Below are 20,592 nucleotides of genomic sequence, written 5' to 3'. Positions count from 1 at the left end.
ACACACTCTTAGTATGCTCGCACACATACACTCACTCTCTCAGATAGGCTCTCTCGCTCTCTTTCTCTATTGATCTCTCACACATACACATACACCAACACACACACACACACACACACTCTCTCTCTCTGGCAGGGTTGGAGGATTTGTGGGGCTTCTTTTATCTGCCCAGGAGAGGAGCATTGTGGCTGGCCCCATGCCATCAGTTACCAGGCCAAGGATACACACACACACACACACACACCACTGAGTAGTCTCTTGCCATATTAGTCCTGTTTAAACCAGACAGTATGCTAATTACATACCTATGGTTCTCCTAGAGACCTGAACCCATATCATCCATACAATCTGGGAGGGGAGAGGGAGGAGCAGGGACAGAGAGGGAGGAGAGGGGACAGAGAGGGAGGAGATGAGACAGAGAGGGAGGAGAGAATACAGAGAGGGAGGAGAGAAGACAGAGAGGGAGGAGAGAAGACAGAGAGGGAGGGAGGAGAGGAGACAGAGAGGGAGGAGATGAGACAGAGAGGAAGGAGAGAAGACAGAGAGGGAGGAGAGAAGACAGAGAGGGAGGAGAGGAGACAGAGAGGGAGGAGAGGAGACAGAGAGGGAGGAGAGGAGACAGAGAGGGAGGAGAGAAGACAGAGAGGGAGGAGAGGAGAGAGGGAGGAGAGGAGAGAGAGAGGGAGGAGAGGAGACAGAGGGAGGAGAGGAGACAGAGAGGGAGGAGAGGAGACAGAGAGGGAGGGAGGAGAGGAGACAGAGAGGGAGGGAGGAGAGGAGACAGAGAGGGAGGGAGGAGAGGAGACAGAGAGGGAGGAGAGAAGACAGAGAGGGAGGAGAGGAGACAGAGAGGGAGGAGAGGAGACAGAGAGGGAGGAGATGAGACAGAGAGGGAGGAGAGGAGACAGAGAGGGAGGAGAGGAGACAGAGGGAGGAGAGGGGACAGAGAGGGAGGAGAGGGGACAGAGAGGGAGGAGGGGGACAGAGAGGGAGGAGAGGGGACAGAGAGGGAGGAGAGGAGACAGAGAGGGAGGAGAGGAGACAGAGAGGGAAGAGAGGAGACAGAGAGGGAGGAGAGAAGACAGAGGGAGGAGGGGAGACAGAGAGGGAGGAGAGGAGACAGAGAGGGAAGAGAGAATACAGAGCGGGAGGAGAGGAGACAGAGAGGGAGGAGAGGAGACAGAGAGGGAGGGAGGAGAGGAGACAGAGAGGGAGGAGATGAGACAGAGAGGGAGGAGAGAAGACAGAGAGGGAGGAGAGAAGACAGAGAGGGAGGAGAGAAGACAGAGAGGGAGGAGAGGAGACAGAGGGAGGAGAGGGTACAGAGAGGGAGGAGAGAAGACCGAGAAGGAGGTGAGAAGACAGAGAGGGAGGAGAGGGGACAGAGAGGGAGGAGAGAGGACAGAGAGGGAGGAGAGGGGACAGAGAGGGAGGAGAGGAGACAGAGAGGGAGGAGAGAAGACAGAGAGGGAGGAGAGAGGGAGGAGAGGGACAGAGAGGGAGGAGAGAAGACAGAGAGGAAGGAGATGAGACAGAGAGGGAGGAGAGGAGACAGAGAGGGAGGAGAGGGTACAGAGAGGGAGGAGAGGGTACAGAGAGGGAGGAGAGGGTACAGAGAGGGAGGAGAGAAGACAGAGAGGGAGGAGAGGGGACAGAGAGGGAGGAGCAGGGACAGAGAGGGAGGAGAGGAGACAGAGAGAGGGAGGAGAGGAGACAGAGAGGGAGGAGAGAAGACAGAGAGGGATGAGAGGAGACAGAGAGGGAGGAGAGGGTACAGAGAGGGAGGAGAGAAGACAGAGAGGGAGGAGAGAAGACAGAGAGGGAGGAGAGGGGACAGAGAGGGAGGAGCGAGGACAGAGAGGGAGGAGAGGGGACAGAGAGGGAGGAGAGGAGACAGAGAGGGAGGAGAGAAGACAGAGAGGGAGGAGAGAGGGAGGAGAAGGGACAGAGAGGGAGGAGAGAAGACAGAGAGGAAGGAGATGAGACAGAGAGGGAGGAGAGGAGACAGAGAGGGAGGAGAGGGTACAGAGAGGGAGGAGAGGGTACAGAGAGGGAGGAGAGGGTACAGAGAGGGAGGAGAGAAGACAGAGAGGGAGGAGAGGGGACAGAGAGGGAGGAGCAGGGACAGAGAGGGAGGAGAGGAGACAGAGAGAGGGAGGAGAGGAGACAGAGAGGGAGGAGAGGGGACAGAGAGGGAGGAGAGAAGACAGAGAGGGAGGAAAGGGACAGAGAGGGAGGAGAGAAGACAGAGAGGGATGAGAGGAGACAGAGAGGGAGGAGAGGGTACAGAGAGGGAGGAGAGAAGACAGAGAGGGAGGAGAGAAGACAGAGAGGCAGGAGAGGGGACAGAGAGGGAGGAGCGAGGACAGAGAGGGAGGAGAGGGGACAGAGAGGGAGGAGAGGAGACAGAGAGAGAGGGAGGAGAGGAGACAGAGAGAGAGGGAGGAGAGGGGACAGAGAGGGAGGAGAGAAGACAGAGAGGGAGGAGAGGAGAGGAGACAGAGAGGGAGGAGAGAAGACAGAGAGGGAGGAGAGAAGACAGAGAGGGAGGAGAGGAGACAGAGAGGGAGGAGAGGGGACAGAGAGGGAGGAGATGGGACAGAGAGGGAGGAGAGGGGGAGGAGAGGTTGAGATGGAAGAGTGTGTCTCTTAAAGTGTGTTCCTTCCAACAGTGATAAGGTTCTCACACTGCAGCTCTGCACACGCTGACTAGAGTGTCTGTCTTAGGGAAGAAGGGGAGAGGGTTTAGGTTAAAGTTGGAGGGGGAAGAGAAGAGAGGGGGAGAGGCTAAGAGAGAGGATAGGGGTACGAGAGAGAGGCTAAGGGAAAGGGTTAGGGTGGAGGAGAGGGGTATGAGAGAGAGGCTAAGGGAAAGGGTTAGGGTGGAGGAGAGGGGTATGAGAGAGAGGCTAAGGGAAAGGGTTAGGGTGGAGGAGAGGGGTATGAGAGAGAGGCTAAGGGAAAGGGTTAGGGTGGAGGAGAAGGGGTATGAGAGAGAGGCTAAGGGACAGGGCGGAGGAGAGGGGTATGAGAGAGAGGCTAAGGGAAAGGGCGGAGGAGAGGGGTATGAGAGAGAGGCTAAGGGAAAGGATTAGGGTGGAGGAGAGGGGTATGAGAGAGAGGCTAAGGGAAAGGGTTAGGGTGGAGGAGAGGGGTATGAGAGAGAGGCTAAGGGAAAGGGTTAGGGTGGAGGAGAGGGGTATGAGAGAGAGGCTAAGAGAAAGGGCGGATGAGAGGGTACAGAGAAAAGGCAATTTCATTTATTTAACCTTTATTTTATAGGGAATATAAAAATAAACGTATTTAACCTTTTTTTAACTTGGCAAGTCAGTTAAGAACAAATTCTTATTTTCAATGACAGACTAGAACTACCTTGTTCAGGAGGAGTACAACAGATTTTTTACCTTGTCAGCTCAGGGATTCAATCTAGAAACCTTTCAGTTACTGGCCCAACACTCTGACCACCTGCCGCCCCATTGAGAACTACATTTCTTTTTCAAATGCACTCTGTATAATTAAACATAAATATACACAGTATGCACAACAACAACAAAAATAATAATGATATTACTTTTTTTATTTTTTTTATTTATTAGATATACAGTGGGGCAAAAAAGTATTTAGTCAGTCACCAATTGGGCAAGTTCTCCCACTTAAAAAGATGAGAGAGGCCTGTAATTTTCATCATAGGTACACTTGAAATATGACAGACAAAATGAGGGAAAAAAATCCAGAAAATCACATTGTAGGATTTTTTAATTTATTTATTTGCAAATTATGGTGGAAAATAAGTATTTGGTCACCTAAAAACAAGCAGGATTTCTGGCTCTCACAGACCTGTAACTTCTTCTTTAAGAGGCTCCTCTGTCCTCCACTCGTTACCTGTATTAATGGCACCTGTTTGAACTTGTTATCAGTATAAAAGACACCTGTCCACAACCTCAAACAGTCACACTCCAAACTCCACTATGGCCAAGACCAAAGAGCTGTCAAAGGACACCAGAAACAAAATTGTAGACCCGCACCAGGCTGGGAAGACTGAATCTGCAATAGGTAAGCAGCTTGGTTTGAAGAAATCAACTGTGGGAGCAATTATTAGGAAATGGAAGACATACAACACCACTGATAATCTTCCTCGATCTGGGGCTCCACGCAAGAACTCACCCCGTGGGGTCAAAATGATCACAAGAACGGTTAGCAAAAATCCCAGAACCACACGTGGGGACATAGTGAATGACCTGCAGTGAGCTGGGACCAAAGTAACAAAGCCTACCACCAGTAACACACTACGCCGCCAGGGACTCAAATCCTGCAGTGCCAGACGTGTCCCCCTGCTTAAGCCAGTACATGTCCAGGCCCGTCTGAAGTTTGCTAGAGAGCATTTAGATGATCCAGAAGAAGATTGGGAGAATGTCATATGGTCAGATGAAACCAAAATATAACTTTTTGGTAAAAACTCAACTCGTCGTGTTTGGAGGACAAAGAATGCTGAGTTGCATCCAAAGAACACCATACCTACTGTGAAGCATGGGGGTGGAAACATCTTGCTTTGGGGCTGTTTTTCTGCAAAGGGACCAGGACGACTGTGTAAAGGAAAGAATGAATGGGGCCATGTATCGTGAGATTTTGAGTGAAAACCTCCTTCTATCAGCAAGGGCATTGAAGATGAAACGTGGCTGGGTCTTTCAGCATGACAATGATCCCAAACACACCGCCCGGGCAACGAAGGGGTGGCTTCGTAAGAAGCATTTCAAGGTCCTGGAGTGGCCTAGCCAGTCTAGGGGGGCAGTTTGGAAGCTCACTGGTTTCCCTGGTTAATCCTGAGAGCAGTCAGGAGTTTGGGATATAAGGGGGCAGTTTGGAAGCTCACTGGTTTCCCTGGTTAATCCTGAGAGCAGTCAGGAGTTTGGGATATAAGGGTCAATTTGGAAGCTCACTGGTTTCCCTGGTTAATCCTGAGAGCAGTCAGGAGTTTGGGATATAAGGGTCAATTTGGAAGCTCACTGGTTTCCCTGGTTAATCCTGAGAGCAGTCAGGAGTTTGGGATATAAGGGGGCAATTTGGAAGCTCACTGGTTTCCCTGGTTAATCCTGAGAGCAGTCAGGAGTTTGGGGAGTTCCGGCCTCTCCTCTGGAACGCTCTGCTTTCTGGAGATATTTCCCAGTAACACTCCACAGAGAATGCTGAGAGCACTGGGATAAGACCAGGATTTGCCAAAGCTGGTCACTGTGTGTGTTTGTGTCAGGATTTGGCAAAGCTGGCAATAGCAAGACCATTGAGTTTGTCTTGTGTGTGTGGCGTTGAGAGTGTAGATGCTGTGCATGTTTAAGGGCTGGCGAGTGGCTTATGCCAGGCAGTCCCGGTGCGGTTTTAGGCCAGTATGCCAGGGTGTGGATATGAGAGTGTGTGTGTTTAGTGGTGCCGTGATGTGCAAGCACTGAGATTGGTGGTGGAGAAGTGTTACAACTCCCAGAGACGCCACTGTCCCTCAGCGAGCGACCGGGAAACCCTGTCTGTCTCATCAGCCAATCTCTCTCTCTCTCGAGACGACATCCTGTCTACATCTCTGTCTGTCTCATCCGCCCAATCTCTCTCCCTCTAGACGACATCCTGTCTACATCCCTGTCTGTCTCATCAGCCCAATCTCTCTCCCTCTAGATGACATCCTGTCTACATCTCTGTCTGTCTCATCAGCCCAATCTCTCTCTCTCTAGACGACATCCTGTCTACATCCCTGTCTGTCTCATCAGCCCAATCTCTCTCCCTCTAGACGACATCCTGTCTACATCTCTGTCTGTCTTTCTCTCTCTAGACGACATCCTGTCTACATCTCTGGCTGTCTCTCTCTCTAGACGACATCCTGTCTACATCTCTGTCTGTCTCATCAGCCCAATCTCTCTCTCTCTCTAGACGACATCCTGTCTACATCTCTGTCTGTCTTTCTCTCTCTAGACGACATCCTGTCTACATCTCTCTCTCTCTCTAGACGACATCCTGTCTACATCCTTGTCTGTCTCTCTCCCTCTAGACGACATCCTGTCTACATCTCTGTCTGTCTTTCTCTCTCTAGACAACATCCTGTCTACATCTCTCTTTCTCTCTAGACGACATCCTGTCTACATCTCTGTCTGTCTTTCTCCCTCTAGACGACATCCTGTCTACGTCTCCGTCTGTGTTTCTCCCTCTAGACGACATCCTGTCTACATCTCTGTCTGTCTTTCTCCCTTTAGACGACATCCTGTCTACATCTCTGTCTGTCTTTCTCCCTCTAGACGACATCCTGTCTACATCTCTCTGTCTGTCTTTCTCCCTCTAGACGACATCCTGTCTACATCTCTGTCTGTCTTTCTCCCTCTAGACGACATCCTGTCTACATCTCTGTCTGTCTTTCTCCCTCTAGACGACATCCTGTCTACATCTCTCTGTCTGTCTTTCTCCCTCTAGACGACATCCTGTCTACATCTCTGTCTGTCTTTCTCCCTCTAGACGACATCCTGTCTACATCTCTCTGTCTGTTTTCTCCCTCTAGACGACATCCTGTCTACATCTGTCTGTCTGTCTTTCTCCCTCTAGACGACATCCTGTCTACATCTCTCTGTCTGTCTTTTTATTTGTCCACCTCTCTTCCTTTTCCTTCTTGTACTCTTCTTCTCTTGTCTCTTTGTCTGTCTCTCCTGTCTTGTCTTTACATGTCTCTCATCCTTCCAATATTATCCTATTTTTTTATATACATTTTGTTATTTAACTAGGCAAGTCAGTTAAGAACAAATTCTTATTTTCATTGACGGCCTAGGAACAGTGGGTTAACTGCTTTGTCAGCTCAGGGATTCAATCTAGCAACCTTTCGGTTACTGGCCAAGCGCTCTAACCACTAGGCTACCTGCCGCCCTATTGGTGACATTACTAAAACAAACCATACATTTCCCATTCATATTTTTTAATTAAATAATCTGTTGTATTTCGATGCAAATGTTGTGTCACGTCACTGGATGTAGTAACCTCTGCACCAGTGTAAAACAATAACAGACCTGACAAACATCAAATGTTGTGTCACGTCACTGGATGTAGTAACCTCTGCACCAGTGTAAAACAATAACAGACCTGACAAACATCAAATGTTGTGTCACGCACTGGATGTAGTAACCTCTGCACCAGTGTAAAACAATAACAGACCTGACAAACATCAAATGTTGTGTCACGTCCCTGGATGTAGTAACCTCTGCACCAGTGTAAAACAATAACAGACCTGACAAACATCAAATGTTGTGTCACGTCACTGGATGTAGTAACCTCTGCACCAGTGTAAAACAATAACAGACCTGACAAACATCAAATGTTGTGTCACGTCACTGGATGTAGTAACCTCTGCACCAGTGTAAAACAATAACAGACCTGACAAACATCAAATGTTGTGTCACGTCACTGGATGTAGTAACCTCTGCACCAGTGTAAAACAATAACAGACCTGACAAACATCAAATGTTGTGTCACGTCACTGGATGTAGTAACCTCTGCACCAGTGTAAAACAATAACAGACCTGACAAACATCAAATGTTGTGTCACGTCACTGGATGTAGTAACCTCTGCACCAGTGTAAAACAATAACAGACCTGACAAACATCAAATGTTGTGTCACGTCACTGGATGTAGTAACCTCTGCACCAGTGTAAAACAATAACAGACCTGACAAACATCAAATGTTGTGTCACGTCCCTGGATGTAGTAACCTCTGCACCAGTGTAAAACAATAACAGACCTGACAAACATCAAATGTTGTGTCACGTCACTGGATGTAGTAACCTCTGCACCAGTGTAAAACAATAACAGACCTGACAAACATCAAATGTTGTGTCACGTCACTGGATGTAGTAACCTCTGCACCAGTGTAAAACAATAACAGACCTGACAAACATCAAATGTTGTGTCACGTCACTGGATGTAGTAACCTCTGCACCAGTGTAAAACAATAACAGACCTGACAAACATCAAATGTTGTGTCACGTCACTGGATGTATTAACCTCTGCACCAGTGTAAAACAATAACAGACCTGACAAACATCAAATGTTGTGTCACGTCACTGGATGTAGTAACCTCTGCACCAGTGTAAAACAATAACAGACCTGACAAACATCAAATGTTGTGTCACGTCACTGGATGTAGTAACCTCTGCACCAGTGTAAAACAATAACAGACCTGACAAACATCAAATGTTGTGACACGTCACTGGATGTAGTAACCTCTGCACCAGTGTAAAACAATAACAGACCTGACAAACATCAAATGTTGTGTCACGTCACTGGATGTAGTAACCTCTGCACCAGTGTAAAACAATAACAGACCTGACAAACATCAAATGTTGTGTCACGTCACTGGATGTATTAACCTCTGCACCAGTGTAAAACAATAACAGACCTGACAAACATCAAATGTTGTGTCACGTCACTGGATGTAGTAACCTCTGCACCAGTGTAAAACAATAACAGACCTGACAAACATCAAATGTTGTGTCACGTCACTGGATGTAGTAACCTCTGCACCAGTGTAAAACAATAACAGACCTGACAAACATCAAATGTTGTGTCACGTCACTGGATGTAGTAACCTCTGCACCAGTGTAAAACAATAACAGACCTGACAAACATCAAATGTTGTGTCACGTCACTGGATGTATTAACCTCTGCACCAGTGTAAAACAATAACAGACCTGACAAACATCAAATGTTGTGTCACGTCACTGGATGTAGTAACCTCTGCACCAGTGTAAAACAATAACAGACCTGACAAACATCAAATGTTGTGTCACGTCACTGGATGTAGTAACCTCTGCACCAGTGTAAAACAATAACAGACCTGACAAACATCAAATGTTGTGTCACGTCACTGGATGTATTAACCTCTGCACCAGTGTAAAACAATAACAGACCTGACAAACATCAAATGTTGTGTCACGTCACTGGATGTAGTAACCTCTGCACCAGTGTAAAACAATAACAGACCTGACAAACATCAAATGTTGTGTCACGTCCCTGGATGTAGTAACCTCTGCACCAGTGTAAAACAATAACAGACCTGACAAACATCAAATGTTGTGTCACGTCACTGGATGTAGTAACCTCTGCACCAGTGTAAAACAATAACAGACCTGACAAATATCAAATGTTGTGTCACGTCACTGGATGTAGTAACCTCTGCACCAGTGTAAAACAATAACAGACCTGACAAACATCAAATGTTGTGTCACGTCACTGGATGTAGTAACCTCTGCACCAGTGTAAAACAATAACAGACCTGACAAACATCAAATGTTGTGTCACGTCACTGGATGTATTAACCTCTGCACCAGTGTAAAACAATAACAGACCTGACAAACATCAAATGTTGTGTCATGTCACTGGATGTAGTAACCTCTGCACCAGTGTAAATCAATAACAGACCTGACAAACATCAAATGTTGTGTCACGTCACTGGATGTAGTAACCTCTGCACCAGTGTAAAACAATAACAGACCTGACAAACATCAAATGTTGTGTCACGTCACTGGATGTAGTAACCTCTGCACCAGTGTAAAACAATAACAGACCTGACAAACATCAAATGTTGTGTCACGCCACTGGATGTAGTAACCTCTGCACCAGTGTAAAACAATAACAGACCTGACAAACATCAAATGTTGTGTCACGTCACTGGATGTACTAACCTCTGCACCAGTGTAAAACAATAACAGACCTGACAAACATCAAATGTTGTGTCACGTCACTGGATGTAGTAACCTCTGCACCAGTGTAAAACAATAACAGACCTGACAAACATCAAATGTTGTGTCACGTCACTGGATGTAGTAACCTCTGCACCAGTGTAAAACAATAACAGACCTGACAAACATCAAATGTTGTGTCACGTCACTGGATGTAGTAACCTCTGCACCGGTGTAAAACAATAACAGACCTGACAAACATCAAATGTGATATTAGATAACGTATGTAAAATAGGTGGCTGTGGAGAGGGGTGGTATTATTATGTGTCCTAGGGCTGAGCAGTGTGTGAGTGTGTGTGTCCTTAACATAAACCTCAGAGCAGTGTGTGAGTGTGTGTGTCCTTAACATAAACCTCAGAACAGTGTGTGTGTGTGATTGCTAGAGGGGCATCCTACGAAGCAAGCTAGATCTATTCAGGGTTTTCTAAAGCAAACCATCTTCAGTTAGCTTCACATTCCAGCTCAGACTTCATCCGTTCTACGACGGTGGATATTGCTCGTCTGCCTGGCACTAACTCTAGCAGGCTTGTAACTGTGGATATTGCTCGTCTGCCTGGCGCTAACTCTAGCAGGCTTGTAACTGTGGATATTGCTCGTCTGCCTGGCGCTAACTCTAGCAGGCTTGTAACTGTGGATATTGCTCGTCTGCCTGGCGCTAACTCTAGCAGGCTTGTAACTGTGGATATTGCTCGTCTGCCTGGCGCTAACTCTAGCAGGCTTGTAACTGTGGATATTGCTCGTCTGCCTGGCGCTAACTCTAGCAGGCTTGTAACTGTGGATATTGCTCGTCTGCCTGGCGCTAACTCTAGCAGGCTTGTAACTGCGAGTGCATGTCAAACACCGAACTCTTCATTGAGACAACGCTGAAACATCTACCCGTGGGCGAGTCAGAGACACATTTTAATTTGTGCACAAATCTAAATTAAAGAAAAGTTATCTTGCAAATTCAGAAGCGTATGGTGTGAAATAGGCTTTTAAAAGTGGCGTCTTTATTTTGTTACTTATCGTTAATGTAATTTTTAGTGTGCTTTGCTGTGATTTTCAATGCACAAACACCTTTTTTCCATCTCCTATCAATATACAGGACCAGTCAAAAGTTTGGACACACCGACTCATTCAAGGGTTTTTCTTTATTTTGACTATTTTCTACATTGTATAATAATAGTGAAAACATCAAAACTATTAAATAACACATATGTAATCATGTAGTAACCAAAACAGTGTTAAACAAATCAAAATATATTTTATATTTGATGTTCTTCAAAGTAGTCACCCTTTGTCTTGAAGACAGCTTTGCAATATACAATGTGTAAAATAGTCAAAATAAAGAAAACCCCTGGAATGAGTAGGTATGTCCAAACTTTTGACTGGCACTGTAGATGTTTTATTAAGTCATACAAAATAGTTATATTGTGTGTAGTTTAAAATGCATTTTGTCATTACTAAATGTGTAATGTGATATATTTTAATATTTAAAAAAATTACACACAAAAACAAAACATTTGACTAAATAAATATTTAATCAGTCGTCTTCCTCAAATGAAGGGGATGATGACGCAATCTTTGCATGAGGGTGAGAATCTGATTGCATTAGACCTCAGCTCGCAGCTCAGTCATTTCATTCAGGGTAAATGGAGTTAGCCCTGAGTTAGCCTGCCCCAGAGTAGGTTAGTTCTGAAAGATTCATTGCTATAGAAATGTACCTGGCTAAAAGGTGAGTCACATTCGTATGACCAGTTATCCTGAGTTGAACTCAGAGTTGAGCAAAGTTACCTCACGAAATCCTTAAACCTTATTCGCAGGATACCCCTCAGGTCACTGGTGACACGTACACACACCCATATACACCCACTGTGTGACCGTGTGCATAGTACCACAAACACTCTGTGTCCTTTTCCTTTGTTATTGTCATGAATAATAGCTAAATAAATGACAGAAGTTATTAGTATGTTTTAAAGTGACACCCCAGGGGTAATACGGAGAGAAGGAAGAGCAAGCGGGAGAAGGGAGAGGTAGATGGATGAAGAAACGTTTTACATGAAATATGAGCAGAAATAATTGGCCTGCTTCTCATGTTTAATGTTTAATATGACATCATTTATTTCCCCTTTCACAATGTTAGAACACATGGCTCAGACCGAGAGTCAAATGTATCACTCTTCATGTGAATGATAGACATATTCTATCTCTTTAAAATCATCCAGAGATTCATTTTCGTAAAGAAAATATGGGCAGTTAAAAAATAAAAGAATCTGTTCAAATTGTTAGGATGGAATGAAATGTTGTTCAATTAAGGTTAGTATTAAGGCTAGTATTAAGGTTAGTATTAAGGCTAGTATTAAGGTTAGTATTAAGGCTAGTATTAAGGTTAGTATTAAGGTTAGTATTAAGGCTAGTATTAAGGCTAGTATTTTAGGTTAGTATTAAGGTTAGTATTAAGGTTAGTATTAAGGCTAGTATTACGGTTAGTATTAAGGTTAGTATTAAGGTTAGTATTAAGGTTAGTATTAAGGTTAGTATTAAGGTTATGATTAAGGCTAGTATTAAGGTTAGTATTAAGGTTAGTATTAAGGTTAGTATTAAGGTTAGTATTACGGCTAGTATTAAGGCTAGTATTAAGGCTAGTATTAAGGCTAGTATTAAGGCTAGTATTAAGGCTAGTATTACGGTTAGTATTAAGGTTAGTATTAAGGCTAGTATTAAGGTTAGTATTAAGGTTAGTATTAAGGTTAGTATTAAGGTTAGTATTAAGGTTAGTATTAAGGCTAGTATTACGGTTAGTATTAAGGTTAGTATTAAGGTTAGTATTAAGGCTAGTATTACGGTTAGTATTAAGGTTAGTATTAAGGTTAGTATTAAGGCTAGTATTAAGGCTAGTATTAAGGTTAGTATTAAGGTTAGTATTAAGGTTAGTATTAAGGCTAGTATTAAGGCTAGTATTACGGTTAGTATTAAGGTTATGATTAAGGTTAGTATTAAGGTTAGTATTAAGGCTAGTATTAAGGCTAGTATTACGGTTAGTATTAAGGTTATGATTAAGGCTAGTATTAAGGTTAGTATTAAGGCTAGTATTAAGGCTAGTATTACGGTTAGTATTAAGGCTAGTATTAAGGTTAGTATTAAGGTTAGTATTAAGGTTAGTATTAAGGTTATGATTAAGGCTAGTATTAAGGCTAGTATTACGGTTAGTATTAAGGCTAGTATTAAGGTTAGTATTAAGGTTAGTATTAAGGTTAGTATTAAGGTTATGATTAAGGCTAGTATTAAGGTTAGTATTAAGGTTAGTATTAAGGTTAGTATTAAGGTTAGTATTAAGGTTAGTATTAAGGTTATGATTAAGGCTAGTATTAAGGTTAGTATTAAGGTTAGTATTAAGGTTAGTATTAAGGTTAGTATTAAGGTTATGATTAAGGCTAGTATTAAGGTTAGTATTAAGGTTAGTATTAAGGTTAGTATTAAGGTTAGTATTAAGGTTAGTATTAAGGTTATGATTAAGGCTAGTATTAAGGTTAGTATTTTATTTGCACGTGTATAAGTATTTGTATTTATTTATTTATTTATTTCACCTTTATTTAACCAGGTAGGCAAGTTGAGAACAAGTTCTCATTTACAACTGCGACCTGGCAAGTATGAAATACACACTTTTATTATACAATATAGAAATGATCACTGTTGAATTAAGAGAGGAGAAAAAAGTGCCAAATCCCATGTGAATCGAAGTATTGCTATCAGTGGTGTGTATGAGTTATTGCTCACAATTATATAGATTATATTATTAATCATGTGTTTAATTGGGTCATTCATTACAATAGAGAACATTCTCTTTAATGTCTGCTTCCTCCTCTGAATGCCCCAGCCGTTTCACGTTCATGTATTTTATATGAAGTTGTTTACATTATGCTGGATATTTAGCTTGTATGAAGATATTTCAAGGCCTAGATTGGGATGTAATAAATTCATTGTAACCCTGGAGAAGAGGAAGAGACATGTTGATCAGAAAGTATTCACACGTGTGTAGTATTGTAGTCACAATTTAGAGGATTACATACATAATTCAGTCAACAAAATTAAGGCTATCATTTAAATTAATTTCAATTATGCTATTTGATATACAGGACCTCTAAATATAATGTTAAAAATATATAAGTTAAATAATAGGGCTTAAATGGATATCTGAACAAAATCTTGCCTTCATGCTGACAGAGTGAGATAAATTGAATCTGTAGTTTTAGGGAGACTGCGGTGATTTTTCCCACTGCTACCTCGGAACAGGTAGCCTTTGTGATTTTCCCACTGCTACCTCGGAACAGGTAGCCTTTGTGATTTCCCCACTGCTACCTCGGAACAGGTAGCCTTTGTGATTTCCCCCATTGCTACCTCGGAACAGGTAGCCTTTGTGATTTTTCCCACTGCTACCTCGGAACAGGTAGCCTTTGTGATTTTTCCCACTGCTACCTCGGAACAGGTAGCCTTTGTGATTTTTCCCACTGCTACCTCGGAACAGGTAGCCTTTGTGATTTTCCCACTGCTACCTCGGAACAGGTAGCCTTTGTGATTTTTCCCACTGCTACCTCGGAACAGGTAGCCTTTGTGATTTGTCCCACTGCTACCTTGGAACAGGTAGCCTTTGTGTTTGATGAGGTCACAGAGGAAGACTGATGCTGCTCAATGTTGCTGAGACAGATTTAACACAGAGAAAAGGATAAAGAGAGAGAGAGAGAGGGGAAGGGGGATTAGGGGACACTCAGCATTGAGACCCCCAAATTCCCTTTCCCCATCCCCCTGTTTGTTCCCTTCCCCTCCCCCCTGTTTTATCCCAGATTATGCGAGCGGAAGAAGGGCAGAGGGGTGGGGAAGAGGGCGTGTATGTGCGTTTATGTGTATAAACCTGATCTGGTGAAGTACGTTAGGGGTCCTCCCATAATTCTCCAGACAAGACAGACAGACAGACAGACAGACAGACAGACAGACAGACAGACAGACAGACAGACAGACAGACAGACAGACAGACAGACAGACAGACAGACAGACAGACAGAACAGGACATTAAGGAGCTTATGACAGGAAGTGAACTCTTAATTATTTATAGGTGTTATCAATGCTGCAGGAAAACATAGTCCCTCTTTCTCTCTCTCTGCTCTATCTATACCTCTCTTCCTGCTCCTTTCTGCTATCTGTTCTTCTCGCTCTCCTTCCCACTATCTTTTACTCATTTGATGATATAAACAGAAATATAATGGCTTCAATTCTTCTTTTCTCACTCATTAAAATAGATGTTTATATTGTATCATATTGTTTACTGTTATTTTGCAGTTAACAGAAGCAAGAAGCCTCTCCTCTTTCTGTTCCTCTCTCTCTCTCTCTTCGTCTCAGGTATGTGAGGTAAGGGACATGGGGGCCTATAGTGCAGTCATCATGTTCTCAAATTGTCTAATGCAAACAGGGAATGGCAGCTTGTCAATAAAATACTTTTCTACATGTTATTACCGCACACCTCCCCCCTACTGGACACTACAATATGGGTGACAGTTACGGCGTTGTTTCACTTCCTGTTAGCGCCGCACTGCAAATGGGCTGGCCAGGACTCCCTGGGCTGCCTGCCTGACTGTTAAACTGAAGGAACTTTTCTCCCTGTATCTTACTTGATTTATTTATTTTAGATGGGACGTCGGCCATCTTTTCAGCAGGGCAACAGTGTCCCCTTGAGGTGTTGTGTGGAAGTCGTTCTAGGAGAGCGGGGATCCAACGGATAGAGTGTGTTTGTATGTGTGTATGTGGTACGGGAGGCACACGCTGGAATGATTTAGTATTTGTCATTAAAAAACAACAGAATGAAGGGTTGCTGCCTGTGTTCAACAGTCATTAATTGAGTCTCAGCTTTGGGACGAAAAATGTATGATAAATGAATAACCGTAGTGATATGAAACATTACACTGATTTTCTTCTGATTTAGACCAGATTTACACGGCTTGGTTATTTACTTCAGACGTTTTTATTTCCTATTGTGTTAATCAGTAAATTAAATATGTGTAAAAATGTACTTTTAGATTCATAAACTCACAATATTGCTGAATGATGTGGTAGAGAGTAATATTTATATTCTTTATGTGTAGTTCACCATCTCCTAGAACTGGTGACACATGGATACAGACAATTGCTCAGAATTGCAAGAAATGGTTTCACATTAACGTTGTTAACAATGCTAGAATACATACTCTGACACACACAATGCTAGAATACACACTCTGACACACACAATGCTAGAATACACACGCTGACACACACAATCCTAGAATACACACTCTGACACACACAATGCTAGAATACATACTCTGACACACACAATGCTAGAATACACACTCTGACACACACAATGCTAGAATACACACTCTGACACACACAATGCTAGAATACACACTCTGACACACACAATGCTAGAATACACACTCTGACACACACAATGCTAGAATACACACTCTGACACACACAATGCTAGAATACACACTCTGACACACACAATGCTAGAATACACACTCTGACACACACAATGCTAGAATAAATACTCTGACACACACAATGCTAGAATACACACTCTGACACACACAATGCTAGAATACATACTCTGACACACACAATGCTATAATACACACTCTGACACACACAATGCTAGAATACACACTCTGACACACACAATGCTAGAATACACACTCTGACACACACAATGCTAGAATACACACTCTGACACACACAATGCTAGAATACACACTCTGACACACACAATGCTAGAATACATACTCTGACACACACAATGCTAGAATACACACTCTGACACACACAATGCTAGAATACACACTCTGACACACACAATGCTAGAATACACACTCTGACACACACAATGCTTGCTTCCATTGTGTAGTGAAGCCTTACCGTTGCCGGTCTGATGCTGTCCCTAGCGTTTAGTATGCTTGACAGAGTTCTTCATTTAACCCAAACCCAGCAGAACGTTGTGGGAACATTGATCTAGGGTTGGGTTAAGTGGGGAGGGCTGTGTAGCATGTTAACTAGCCTGGCCGATGGAAAAAAGGAAGCCGTTTAAACAACATGACTGGGGGGCGTGCAGAAATTTATCCTGCTGCAGACCACACTGCCTGGCCCTGTAGGGACACTGTTCTCTCTGTCACTTCTGCATTTCAACTATAGATTCCTATTTGATGTGTTTCAGTGGCTTCTGTTGACTGCAATACAACAGTAAGAAATATGATACAATACAATGTATTTGTATGACTGTAAAAAGACGGATGGAAGAAAGATATTATATTTCTGTTTATATCATCATACCCAATAAATATATCCGTTTTATTGTCTGCATGTATTCATTTAGTTTGTTTTATCAAGTCATTATTGTAAATAGTTTTTACATGATATTGCTCCATTTCTAAATGAGCTGGTTATTTTAATATATGCTGTAAAATTATTACTTCAGTTACTTAAATTTAGAATCTAAACATTCATTTATATTTTAATGTTAATTTGTTAATCACATCATTTTAAAGGCAACAATTGTACACGATCAGATTCAATATTATAAGTCATTCTATTTAAAATGTTCATTTAATTTGTGCTGAATTTGAACATGTTTGGCCCTGACCCTTTTAAAGAGGAAGGCTATAGAGTATATCGAAATGAATCTACATAACAGAGTGACAGACAGGGATGTACAGCATGTACATCAATAAATCATCAGGGCTGTGCTATAACCTTAATGCATACAGAGGTATTAGAATTTGAATAGATCACATGTCATTACAGTGTGGTTCCTATCCTGTGTCACCGCTCATCTTTACGTTGCATCACTATTGAGTTAAGACATGCATAATTTAACATGGAGCGCTATGGATCCTTCCTCACTCAGATGGAGATGGGAGGCTGCCCAGATTATAGGGCCATGTATACAGGCCGCTCTCTCTCTCTCTCTTCCCATCTCTTCTTTCTGTCTGTCTCTCTTCCCATCTCTTCTTTCTGTCTCTGTCTCTCAGGCCATCTCTTCTTTCTGTCTCTGTCTCTCTTCCCATCTATTCTTTCTGTCTCTCTTCCCATCTCTTCTTTCTGTCTCTGTCTCTCTTCCCATCTCTTCTTTCTGTCTCTGTCTCTCTTCCCATCTCTTCTTTCTGTCTCTGTCTCTCTTCCCATCTCTTCTTTCTGTCTCTGTCTCTCTTCCCATCTCTTCTTTCTGTCTCTGTCTCTCTTCCCATCTCTCCTTTCTGTCTCTGTCTCTCTTCCCATCTCTTCTTTCTGTCTCTGTCTCTCTTCCAATCTCTCCTTTCTGTCTCTCTTCCATCTCTCCTTTCTGTCTCTGTCTCTCTTCCCATCTCTTCTTTCTGTCTCTGTCTCTCTTCCCATCTCTCCTTTCTGTCTCTGTCTCTCTTCCCATCTCTCCTTTCTGTCTCTGTCTCTCTTCCCATCTCTTCTTTCTGTCTCTGTCTCTCTTCCCATCTCTTCTTTCCGTCTCTGTCTCTCTTCCCATCTCTCCTTTCTGTCTCTGTCTCTCTTCCCATCTCTTCTTTCTGTCTCTGTCTCTCTAGGCATCTCTCCTTTCTGTCTCTGTCTCTCTTCCCATCTCTTCTTTCTGTCTCTGTCTCTCTTCCCATCTCTTCTTTCCGTCTCTGTCTCTCTTCCCATCTCTCCTTTCTGTCTCTGTCTCTCTTCCCATCTCTTCTTTCTGTCTCTGTCTCTCTTCCCATCTCTTCTTTCCGTCTCTGTCTCTCTTCCCATCTCTCCTTTCTGTCTCTGTCTCTCTTCCCATCTCTCCTTTCTGTCTCTGTCTCTCTTCCCATCTCTCCTTTCTGTCTCTGTCTCTCTTCCCATCTCTTCTTTCTGTCTCTGTCTCTCTTCCCATCTCTTCTTTCTGTCTCTGTCTCTCTTCCCATCTCTTCTTTCTGTCTCTGTCTCTCTTCCCATCTCTTCTTTCTGTCTCTGTCTCTCTTCCCATCTCTTCTTTCTGTCTCTGTCTCTCTTCCCATCTCTTCTTTCTGTCTTTGTCTCTCTTCCCATCTCTCCTTTCTGTCTCTGTCTCTCAGGCCATCTCTCCTTTCTGTCTCTGTCTCTCTTCCCATCTCTTCTTTCTGTCTCTGTCTCTCTTCCCATCTCTCCTTTCTGTCTCTGTCTCTCTTCCCATATCTCCTTTCTGTCTCTGTCTCTCAGGCCATCTCTCCTTTCTGTCTCTGTCTCTCTTCCATCTCTTCTTTCTGTCTCATTTCTATCACGGTCTTCTCTTCTGTTTCGCTCAAGTAAGTGTCTTTGAACGTGTGTACAGTATAGGTGTGTAAGTCTGTTTGTAACGGTGTGTGTGTGTGTTTCAGGTCTGCAGCCTCACTCTGACTACAGCTTTGTGTTGGTGGCCTGTACAGCGGTGGGCTGTGGAGCTAGTCAGCCATCTACAGGACGCACTCTGCAAGATGCTCCCACAGGTACACACACTCACATACACACTCACACACACAACAATAAACATTTTCAGTTTCCATTTTTGTTTGTTTTAGATTTGTTAATGTTACATCATAAAACATTCTCTCTCTCTCTCTTTACCCCTCTCTCTCCCTCTCTCTCCCTCTCTCTTTCTCTCCCTCCACCTCTCCCCCCCCCTCTCTCTCTCTCTCTCCCTTCTCTCTTTCTCCCTCTCTCCCCTTCTCCCCCTCTCTCTCACACTCTCTCCACTCTCTCTCTCCCTCTCTCTATATATCTCTCCCCCCCTCTCTCTCTCTCTACCTCTCTCCGCCTCTCTCTCTCTTTCTTTCTTTCTCCCCCCCCCTCTCTCCTTCTCTCCCTCTCTCCCTGTGTCTAGGAGTGTGGTCCAGCCCTAGACATGTGGTGGTAAACTCTACAGCAGTAGAGCTGTACTGGGACCAGCCCTTACAGCCTAACGGACATGTGGCCAGCTACCGTCTACTCCGAGGCGGTTTGACTGTGTTTGCTGGAGACAGCCAGGATAACAACTACACGGACACACAACTGCAGCCCAACACCAGGTATTGGAACACACACATCTACACATTTACACACACACATCTACACATTTACACACACACACATCTATAGCTCAGGTATAGCAACTGCACAAACCTAACAACTCATGAACCCCCTAACCATGACTGACTAAAGCCAACTTCCTCCTCCCTTGTCCATTCCCATCTAACCACCAAAGCAGATAAAAGCTACTGACTAGGGTTATCACTGTTGTATTGTTGTGTCTTAGTAATACACAAAAACACTGTAGAGCTCCAATCCAGCTGAAAGTATATGGATATGAATGTCCTCCACTGTGATGTCTGCTCAGTGTATCAGGATGCCCTCCACTATGATGTCTGCTCAGTGTATCAGGATGCCCTCCACTATGATGTCTGCTCAGTGTGTCAGGATGCCCTCCACTATGATGTCTGCTCTGTGGCAGGATGCCCTCCACTATGATGTCTGCTCAGTGTGTCAGGATGCCCTCCACTATGATGTCTGCTCAGTGTGTCAGGATGCCCTCCACTATGATGTCTGCTCAGTGTGTCAGGATGCCCTCCACTATGATGTCTGCTCTGTGTCAGTGTCACGTAGAGTAGGCCAGATGGCTAAACTGGATATCCTAACCTCTATAAAAATAAAAAGATGGCGGAACCGCAAAAGTTCTTCTGTGCAAAGGTGTTTATTTACAAGTGATTCCGGAACAGAAAACAACAGTACTGCCATCAACGTCTACCTTATGGGACAGCTTAACAACAATGCTGCCCCATCCACAGCTCAATCCAAAAAATCCCCCTTAGAGACTGGAGAGAGGCTCCTTTTGTAGGGCTA

The 20,592-nt window shown here is 43.8% G+C and overlaps 1 protein-coding gene across 1 annotated transcript in view; it reads left to right on the top strand.

The window, feature by feature from the left end:
- LOC109894627 (usherin-like) overlaps positions 1 to 20,592 on the top strand; it is a 378,093-nt gene that overhangs the window by 304,753 nt on the left and 52,748 nt on the right. Inside the window, 2 exon segments of the mRNA XM_031828079.1 lie at positions 19,116 to 19,223; positions 19,598 to 19,781. Coding sequence (XP_031683939.1) covers positions 19,116 to 19,223; positions 19,598 to 19,781 — 292 coding nt within the window.

The sequence above is a fragment of the Oncorhynchus kisutch genome, linkage group LG7 (assembly GCF_002021735.2).
Source record: "Oncorhynchus kisutch isolate 150728-3 linkage group LG7, Okis_V2, whole genome shotgun sequence".
NCBI classification, from domain to species: Eukaryota; Metazoa; Chordata; class Actinopteri; order Salmoniformes; family Salmonidae; genus Oncorhynchus; species Oncorhynchus kisutch.
The sequence above is the reverse complement of the archived record's forward strand: the minus strand, read 5'-3'. Positions and strand labels throughout refer to the sequence as shown.